The 10,730-nt window shown below is 37.7% G+C and overlaps 1 protein-coding gene across 1 annotated transcript; it reads left to right on the forward strand.

Moving 5' to 3' along the window:
• Positions 1-9,033: 9,033 nt before the first annotated feature.
• Positions 9,034-9,987, forward strand: LOC131278622 (olfactory receptor-like protein OLF3). The gene has a single exon (XM_058298054.1). It carries the CDS (start codon positions 9,034-9,036, stop codon positions 9,985-9,987), a length of 954 nt encoding a protein of 317 aa, XP_058154037.1.
• The last annotated feature ends 743 nt before the right edge of the window (positions 9,988-10,730 follow it).

Consider the following 10,730-nt stretch of genomic DNA (forward strand, 5'->3'; position numbering starts at 1 on the left):
AGTAAAAAATCCTATTAATGTTCTGTAGATTTGGTTTATGTGTCAAGTTTCCCACCTTTTTCTTGATGAGCAGTTCTTTATAGTTTCTTTCTGTTCTTATCACTATTAGAACAGGTATATGGGGAGGGTGTGGTAAAAGGTCTGAAGGGTACTTCATGTGGAGAAGTCATGTTGGTACTTGGGGCTATACCTTTCTTCTCAGACACATGCGGAGCTGTGAGGAGCTGGGCATGGATGGAACTCCCTTATGGGAGACCATTGGTAAGAATTTAAGTAAATTGTAACAGATTGGCCTAATGTCCATGATTTTAAAATGACTGCTGGTTTCCAACAAATATTTATTTTATGAGAAAGACTAACAAAGTATTTATCAAAAATCACTACCTGAGAATTGACCATTAGCAATACATTTAACTTAACATTTGTCTTCTCCCATTTTCCTTTTTTTTTTTAAGATTTATATTTTTATTTATTTCTCTCCCCTTCCCTCTCCCCTCCAGTTGTCTGTTCTGTGTCCATTTGCTGCGTTTTCTTGTTTTTGTCCACTTCTGTTGTTGTCAGCAGCACAGGAATCTGTATTTCTTTTTGTTGTGTCATCTTGCTGCGTCAGCTCTCCATGTGTGGCGCCATTCTTGGGCAGGCTGCACTTTCTTTTGCCCTGGGTTAATCTCCTTACGGGGTGCACTCCTTGCACATGGGGCTCCCCTATGCCGGGGTGGGGCACCCCTGCTTGGCACGGCACTCCTTGTGTGCATCAGCACTGTGCATTGGCCAGCTCCACACGGGTCAAGGAGGCCCGGGGTTTGAACTGTGGACCTCCCATGTGGTAGACGGATGCCCTAACCGCTGGGCCAAGTCCGCTTCCCCCATTTTGCTTTTAAGGCGCAAATATACTAGACATTGCTATTCATTTATATATCAGCTCTAAAGTGATTTAGTTTTCTGATAACTTTCCTGCATAATTAATGATCAGACCACTGAAAAGATAGAATAAAACTAGGGAAAATGGGGAGAGGAAGTGGTAATTTTAGAGCTTGGGAACTTTATACAGGAAGGCTGGCCTTAGCAGAGAGAATTATTGGAAATGATTTCCCTAAAAAAGGAAAAAGAGAAGGAGGGACAAACTAAAGACAAATTTTGTCTACTTCATTCATATAACGTTTGATCAGTTTCATACATCAGGCATAGATAGGCATGATTGTCTGAAATTTTCATTCTTCATCTTTTTCAAGTAACAGCTATTAAATTTTTAGTTAAGGATGTTAGGAAATAGAAACATTTGGAAAAGATATTGTAATGACTTTATGAAGGATGAATAGGTTGAAAAAGTGTTTAATTTGTTATGATTGAGACTAGACTTTAAAATAAAGAAAAAACAGATTCCAATGACATCAATGAATAATACTCTGTGCAAACAAAAAATCATAATGATGGAGTAAAATTGAAATTTCTAGTTAGCTATATTGTGTTGTATAAAAATATTTGTATTAAGAATCTGAGGGAGCAGATGTGATTCCAGTGATTGAGTGCCTGCTTTCCACATGGGAGGTCCTGGGTTTGGTTCCCAGTGCCTCCCAGCAAAACAAGCAAAACAAACGAAAAATCCAACTTAGGGTTGCTGATGTGGTTCAGTGGTTGAGTGCCAGCTTCCCACATATGAGGTTCCAGGGTTCAATCCCCAGCTCCAGTACCTCAAAAAAAAAAAAAAAAAAAAAAAAAAAAAGAATCTGAAAACTTTTCCCATCTCCCCAAACAGAAACCCTACACCCATCATACATTAACTCCCTACTCCTCCTGTTCCCCACCACTGGCAACCTGTACTCTAATTTCTGTCTCTATGAGTGTGCATATTCTCCAGTATTTTCTTTATAGTTACCATGGGGCTTAAATTTAACATCCTAAATCTATAGCAATCTTGTTTGCTTTGATACGAGATTAACTTCAATAGTATACCCAGACTATATTCTTATAAACCTCCATCTGCCCACCATTATGTAGTTCTTGCTATAAATTACATGTTGTACATCATGAGTTCAAAATCGTAGATTTCTCGTTTTATGCATTTGCCTTTTAGATCCTGTAGGAAGCAAAAAGTGGAGTTACAAACCCAAAATACAACAGAACTGGCATTTGTATTTACCCATGCCAATACTCTTTATTTCTTTATGTGACTTCAATCTATTTTCTATTTCAATCTGCAGAACTCTCTTTAGCAATTCTTGTAGAGCCAGTCTAATGGAGATGAACTTCCTCAGCTTTTATTTATCTGTGAATATCTTAATCTCTTCCTCATTTTTGAGAGACAGTTTCCCCATATAAAGAATTCTTGATTTGCAATTTTTTTTGCTTTCAGTACTTTGTCATCTCACTGACTTCTTACCTCCATAGTTTCCTATGAAAAAGTGGCACTTAATCTTATTGAGGCACGTTTGAACATGGCACATTGCTTCTCTCTTGCAGAATTAAGAATTTTTTCAGAATTTTTCTTTTGCCAGCTCCAATCTGCTGTTGAACCCCTCAGGGAATTTTTAATTTCCATTATCATGATCTTCAGCTCAGTTTGGTTCCTTTCTACAATTTCCATTTCTTTATTGATATTCCTCCATCATTTTTCTAATTTCTTTTAGATCTTTGCCCAGTCTTCCTTTAGCTCTTTGAGCAATTTAGGACCATTTTTAAAAAGTCTTTGTCTGGCATGTACCAGGTCTGTTCCTCCTCATGGATGCTTTCCAATGCTCTAGTTTTCTTTGTCAAAGCTATCTCTTCCTATTTCTTTGTTGCTTTGTAATTTTTCATTGAAACCTGGGTATTTTGATATTTTAATGTGTTGTTGTTGAAATTTAGACTCTGTGGTGTCTGTTCCTTAAGACTGTGTCTAGTTAGTGTTATGACTGAAGAACCAGCAAATTATCTTCCACAACAGCTGCTGCATTTTACATTCTCACCACCAACAGAGTGTTTTATTTCTTCACATCATCACCAATGTTTGTAATTTTCCATGCTTTTGACAGTAGCCATGAGAGTGGGTGCAAAATGGCACTTCTTGGGTGGTTTTATTTGCATTTCCCTAGTGGTCAATGATTTTGAACATCTTTTCATGTACTGAGAAATGTTCATTCAAGACTTTCAGCAATTTTTAGTTGGGTTGTTTGTCTTTTTTGTTGTTGAGATGAAGAATTTCTTTATATATTCTGTATACTAAACCCTTGTAGCATATGTGCTTTCCAAATATTTCCTCTCAATATGTAGGTTGTTATTTTACTATCATAATTAAGTCCTTTTTTTTTTGATATATATATATGTATTCTTTAAGCAAGTTTTTATTGTCTTTTAAAAAAAAGATACATAGATCACACAAAATGTTAAATTAAAAAATATAAGAGGTTCCCATACACCCCACTCCCCACACCCCCCACTCTTCCCACATCAACAACCTCTTTCATCAATGTGGCACATTCATTGCATTTGGTGAATACATTTTGGAGCACTGCTACACTGCATGGATTATAGTTTACATTGTAGTTTACACTCTCCCCCAGTCCATTCAGGGAGTTATAGCAGGATATATAATGTCCTGCACCTGTCCCTGCAGTATCATTCAGAACAACTCCAAGCCCCAAAAATGCCCCCATATCACACCTCTTCTTCCCTCTCCCTGCCCTCAGCAACTCCCATGGCCACTGTCTCCACATCAGTGATACAATTTCTTCCATTGCTAGGGTCACAATATTCTATAGTAGATTACTAGTAAGTCCACTCTAATCCATATTTTATTCCTCCATCCTGTGGACCCTGGGATGGCTATGTCCACTCTACCTCTAAATTTGGAGGGGGCTTAGATCCCACATGGCTGATGGATGTGATTCTCCTGCTTGCAGTTGTAGACTTTCTCTGTTCCTTGATGTACTGGTTGACTATCCTCACCTCCCTGTTAGCTGACCTGGGTAAGTCCATTGACATGGAGAGTAGGTGTTGCAACTCTGCTGAGGCTCAGGGCCCAGATGGCACATGGATAGTCCAGAGATTCAAGTCTCCTGAGCATACACAAACCCCAGCATCAACCATAGGTTCAGTAAAAGTGACAGAAGAGGCATGTATAGAAAGATCATTATCTGAGACCAACTCCATCACGCTCAGGAGCGCAAATTCCAAAGTAGGGCCCAATGGCAAGGCCCTGAACTCTAAAGCCTTCTGCCATGACTGTAGAACCTGTATGTCTCTTTAGCCCTCTACCTCTACCTGGGGTTCTATCTACTTTGACTGTCTCTGGGATCCTGCTGAGATGTGCAGAAGTGCAACCTCTCTGATGACCTCCCAAGTCATTTTGAAGTCTCTTAGCCATATAAACTCATTTGTCTTTACCATCTCCCCCTTTTATTCAAGGTCTTTTCCTAGTTGCATCACTAGCTGGTGATTGGTAGTAATCCCTTGGTGCCAGGGAGGCTCATCCCTGGCAGTCATGTCCCACACTGGGGAAAGTTAATGCATTTACGCGTTGAGTTTGGCTTAGAGATTGACAACATTTGAGCAACTTGGAGGCTCTCAAGAGGTAACTCTTAGGCACCCTGAAGCTCTAGGCCTAGTTGAAATTTCAAGCACAGAGGCTCACAAGCATAGTCATCAGTATCAAGGGTTCACCATTGGACTATCCTTCTTTACTGGTCTTTGCCCTTGCCCTTGGGGGATTGTTGCTGTTCCATTGGGGAATACAACAGTGCTCCCCCACCTGGGAACTCAGCGCTTCCTCAGTTGTCATGTGTAACTCTACCTACTATGACAATACCCAATGAATATCTAAAAATATTTATATACCCTATATACATGCCCTGGAGAACTCCCTCCCAACTATGCATCCCTCATCAATGACACCCCACATCATTGCTCCTCACCTGCCATATTTGAACCCCTCTGTGATCCAAAACTTCTTAAAAAACAAAGCCTAATATATTGCCAAATTCAATTAATAGGAAAATTAAATAGTATTGATAGGTTTAAAGATTAGAAATAGAATACATAATAATTCAGAAAAAGTAAAATAAAGTAAAAAATAAATTGGGGTATTAAAAAATGCAAAATGTCATAAAACTTTGTTTTATGACATTTTGCCTTTCATCACTGTAATAGGTGTTTCCCTGTATGTAGAGTGGCAAGGCAATCTCTTCCATTCCTTCTTCAGTGTCTACATTCTTTTTAAAAAAATTTTTAATTTTGTTTTCAAAAAAGTTTTAGATCACAGTGAAGTCTCATATACAATAGAAGGGACTCAATTAAGTCCTTTTATACAGAAAAAGTTTTCATTTTGATAAGGTTCCATTTATCTATTTTTTTTTCTTTTGTTATTGTGTTTTGGATATAAAGTCTATGAAACCATTATTTAATCAAAATCCTGAAAATATATCCCTATATTTTCTTCTGGAAGTTTTGTAATCCTAGTTCTTACATTTAGGTCTTAGTTCCTTTTTGAATTGATATTTCCATATGTTGTGAGGCAGTGGTCCCCATTTATTCTTTTGCAAATGGAGATCCAGTTTCCCCAGCATCATTTGTTGAAGAGAAGTTTCTTTCCCAATTAAGTGGTATTTGCCCCCTTTTAAAAATCAGTTGACCATAATTGTAGGGTGGATTTCTGAAATCTCAATTTGATTCTGTTTGTCTATATGTCTCTCCTTGTACCAGATTCATGTTGTTATGATTATTTTGGCTTTATAATAAATTTTAGGATTGGTTAGTGTGAGGCCTCCAACTTTGTTATTCTTTTACAAGATGGCTAAGGATATTCGGGGCCTCATATTCTTTCATATAAATTTGATGTTTGACTTTTCCATTTCTGAAAAGTAGGTTGTTAGAAGTTTGATTGGAATTGCATTGAATTTTTAAATCCCTTTTGGTAGAAAAGCATCTTTACAATATTTATTCTTCCAGTCCATGAACATGGAATGTCCTTCCATTTATTTAAGTATTCTTTGGTATTTCTTAGGAATGTTTTGTGGTTTTATATGTCCAAGTCCTTCACATCCTTGGTTAGATTTATTCTTAGATATTTGACTCTTAGTTGCTAATGTAAATGGAACTTCTTCTTGGTTTCTTCTTCCAATTGTTCATTACTAGTGTATAAAATCACTCCTGATTTGGGGGTTTTAATTTTGTACCCTGCCACTTTGCTGAATTCATTTATTAGCTCTAGTAGTTTGCTGTGGACTATTCAGGATTTGGGGTATGTAAGATCAATGTCATCTGCAAATAGGGAAAGTTTTGCTTCTTCCTTTCAAATCTGGGTGTCTTATTTCTTTTTCTTGCCTAAGTGCACTGGCTAGAATGTCCAGAACAATGTTAAATAACAGTGGTGACCATGACCATTCTTGTCTTGTTACAGATCTTTGAGGAAAGTTTTCAGTCTTCCACCATTTAGTATAATGTTAAAAATGTGTTTTCATATATGCTTTTTATCATTTTGAGGAAGGTTCCTTCTATTCCTAGTTTTATAAGTGTTTTTATGAAAAAGGACATCTGGATTTTGTCAAATGCCTTTTCTGTATCAATTGAGGTAATTGTGGTTCTATTTTCCCTCATTCTGTTAATGGGCATATTATACTAATTGATTTTTTAATATTGAAATACCCTTATATTCCTAGGATATATCCCACTTGATCATAGTGTATAGTTCTTTTACTGTGCTGTTGGATTTGGTTTGCTAGTATTTTGCTTAGTATTTTTGCATCTATATTCATGAGAGCAATTGATTTGTAATTTTCTTTTCTTTTGCTATCTTTATCTGACTTTGGTGTTGTTGACCTTGTAGAATGAATTAGAGAGTGTTCCCTCCTTTTCAATTTTTTGGAATCTTTTGAGCAGGATTGGCGTTAATTCCTGGAATAGTTGTTAAAACTCCTCTGTAAAGCCATGGTCCTGGGCTTTTCTTCGTTGGGAAGTTATTCATTATTGATTTGGTCTCTTCACTAGTAATTGGTTTGTTGAGATCTTCTATTTTTTTTTGTGTGAGTCAGCGTAGGTAGTTTGTGTGTTTCTAGGAACTTGCCCATTACATCTAAATTATTTAAATTGTTGGTGTGCAAGTTGTTCATAGTATCCTCCTTGAGTCCTTTGATTTCTCAGGGGCTGGTAGTAATTCCCTGCTTTTCATTTCTGATTTTAGTTATTTGTGTCTTCTCTCTCTTTTATTTTCTTTATCAGACTAGCTAAAGTTTTGCCAATTTTATCAATCATTTCAAAGAACCAACTTTTGGTTTTCTTGATTTTTAAAAAATTCTCTATTTTATTTATTTGCACACTAATCTTGTTGTTTCTTCCTCCTGCTTTCTTTGGGTTTAGTTTGCTCTTCTTTTTATAGTTCCTCCAGTTTTGAGGTTAGGTCTCTGATTTGAAATCTTTCTTCTTCTTTTTTTTAAATGTAGGCATGTAAAACTATAAATCTCCCACCTAGCACTGCCTTTGTGCATCCCATAAGTTTTGGTATGTTTCTACTTTCATTTTCATTTACCTCATTTTTTTAAATTTCTTTTGTGATTTCCTCTTTAAGTCATTGTTTTATTTTTAAAGAGTACGTTGTTTAATTTATACATATTTGCAAATTTTCTATTTCTCCCTCTGTTATTGATTTCAAGATCATTCCATTGTGGTCAGAGGAGATGAATTGCATGATTTAAAAAATTATTTTATTGGGACTTATTTTATAATCAAAGATATGGTCTATCCTAGAGAACGACCCATGTACACTCAAGAAAAAAATGTATGCTCTGTTGTATCAAGTGTTCTATCCGTATCTGTTAGGTCTAGTTATTTTAGAGTATTGTTCAAGGCTTGTGTTTCCATATTGATCTTTTACTTAGATATTTTAAGCATTAATGAAAGTTGAATATTAAAGTCTCCTACTATTAATGTAGAATCTTCTGTTTCTTCACTATTGTCAGTATTTGCTTATATATTTTGGGACTCTACTATTAGGTGCATTTATACTTATTATTGCTATGTTTTCTTGTTGAATTTCCCCCCTTTTTGGTATATAATGATGCTGGGGTGGTGGAATTTCCCAAGTCAGTCTTTTCCAGCTGGAACAAGGTCAGGGAGTCATAAAGTGAGAACATGCTGGCTCCAAAATTCCCTGGAGAGAGAATGAGGGATAAGCCAGGAAATTGCTAGCATCTTCTTCCATGGCTCCCCAAAACTGTACTTTCTTGATTAAGCCCCTTACAGAAAATGTAGTTCTTCAGCTTTCCTCCACAGCTGTGAAGAACCACTGTCATTACATCTCTTCCACCACCTTTGTCCATGGCAGGTTGGAACAATGGCTGCCCTTATAGCTGTGTCACTAGCAATCCAAAGCAGCTAATCAAAAGAGGTGATCAACAATAACCCCCCCCCCCCCCATTTTGGCACTGATCAGCTATGCCAGGGACTGAACCTTATTACTGCCTGCTGTGTATGTCAGTAACCCTTTTGGGAGGAAGCAATTCGCTGGTATTTACTCTAATTTACCAGCCTTTCCCTCTACTCTTCCCTGGATACTGTACAGTGTTCTACTGGACCCCAGAGTTTCAAAATAGTTGATTCAGATAGTTTCTGTGTTTTTAATAGTTTTTCTGGTGAAAGAAATGATTCCTGGAGCTTCCTACTCCTACATTTTCCCATAATTCTCCCCCTTGAAATCTCTTTAACTTTTTAACCATATTTTTCTTCGTTGTTTATAATTTATACCTACCATGCAATCTTTGGTCTCTTAGCCAAGAATTTGAACTCCAAAGGTTTCATTGCATTATCTTCAGGCTTCATCTGGGTCTCCCTTATGGGAAGTCATGTCCTTGTGAAACCACTGTTCTGTCTTTGATGTAGAGTGTATATAATGTACATTGGGATCCAGTCTGTCATATGGGTCTCATGAACAATCTGAACCACCTGGGTAAGATTGGCAAAATGTATTCTGCATTCTTTCTTAAAAAGTTACACTTGCATTTCCTTGATTCACAGCTTCTGGTTTTTTTTTTACTCTCTGCAGACTAATAATCCTCACATTTTAAAATGAGAACAAAGAACCAGACATGGGCAACTGAATTTATTCTCCTTGGTCTGTCCAGTGACTGGGACACTCAGGTATCACTCTTTGTCCTGTTCTTGGTCATGTACCTGGTGACAGTGCTGGGCAACTTTCTCCTTGTTCTTCTAATCAGACTGGACAGCCGACTCCATACTCCCATGTATTTCTTTCTCACCAATCTCTCCCTTATTGATGTCTCCTATGCATCGATCATAGTCCCTCAGATGCTGGTGCATTTTCTTGCAGAGCATAAAATAATCCCATACCTGAGCTGTGCAGCCCAGTTATTTTTCTCCCTGGCCTTGGGTGGGATTGAGTTTGTTCTATTAGCAGTAATGGCCTATGACCGTTACATGGCTGTATGTGTCCCACTGAGATACTCAGCCATCATGCATGGAGGGTTGTGTACTAGGTTGGCCATCACATCCTGGGTCAGTGGTGCTATCAACTCTCTCATGCAGACTGCCATCACCTTTCAGCTTCCCATGTGCACACACAGGTTTATTGATCACATATCATGTGAACTCTTAGCTGTGGTCAGACTGGCCTGTGTGGACACCTCCTCCAATGAGGTTGCAATCATGGTTTCTAGCATCATCTTACTGATGACACCCTTCTGCCTGGTTCTCTTGTCCTACATCCAGATTATCTCCATCATCCTGAAGATCCAGCCCTCAGAAGGCAGGAAGAAAGCTTTCCACACTTGTGCCTCTCATCTCACAGTGGTTGCCCTATGCTATGGCATGGCCATTTTCATTTACCTCCAACCCAACTCTGGCCCCTCTATCCTCCAGGAGAAGCTAATCTCTCTCTTCTATGCCATTTTGACACCTATGCTGAACCCTATGATTTACAGTCTGAAGAATAAGGAGGTGAAGGGTGCCTGGCAGAAACTATTAGGAAAATTCTCTGGGTTAATGCCAAAACTGGCAACTTGATGAATCACGAGCATCATAAAGAGCAAAGAACTTTACCTCTATGTTCTCCAAATTCAGATATAAATAACATTGCTCTGTCGGCCATGAAAAAATGACAGACTGTGTACTGGAGATGCTTGGTAGGAGGCTAAGTGGATGAGTTGGGGCTCCGGATGTGGGGACTTTTTTATGGCACAGTGGCATGTTCAGTGGAGTTGAGCACTGCTATAGTAAATCTGGAAAGATTACCTATTTACTTAATATCTATTTCCATGGCATGAGAGTAATTGAAAAGAAACACAATTATTTCACTCTGTTGATTGTCAGATTATTTGTAATCATGTACCTATTCATGGATCTTACAGTGGACCCCTGGAATGTATTCATCCACATATTGAAAAAAATTATGGATTCCATTGGGAACAAAATGCATTTTCACACTTGTAAACTTCCTTAAAATAATGTTGGAGTTTGGAGCTACAACCCATAATTTTGGGGGGTCATTACTCTAAGGTGGTGTGTGGAGAGTGTTAACAATGTTGATTAAAATGTTTTTGTGCAGGAATTACTGTATGTGAACATATATTGAGCGATTGAGTTAATTTAGGAGAGAAACGTCAACTAAAGTTATTGTTTTACCCTAAGAAGCATGAAACCAAGGATTGTTTGTACATAATTTGGCCAAAGAAAAGCCAAGACTACCATAGTTTACAAAAATTTCGATGAATATTCCCTTCATAGAGAACATCTAAAATGTTCATACT

Source organism: Dasypus novemcinctus, chromosome 5, assembly GCF_030445035.2.
Source record: "Dasypus novemcinctus isolate mDasNov1 chromosome 5, mDasNov1.1.hap2, whole genome shotgun sequence".
NCBI lineage: Eukaryota > Metazoa > Chordata > Mammalia > Cingulata > Dasypodidae > Dasypus > Dasypus novemcinctus.

Bases quoted from the DNA above. Each gene is read 5' to 3' on its own strand.
- LOC131278622 (XM_058298054.1), top strand. From the start codon at position 9,034: ATGAGAACAAAGAACCAGACATGGGCAACTGAATTTATTCTCCTTGGT.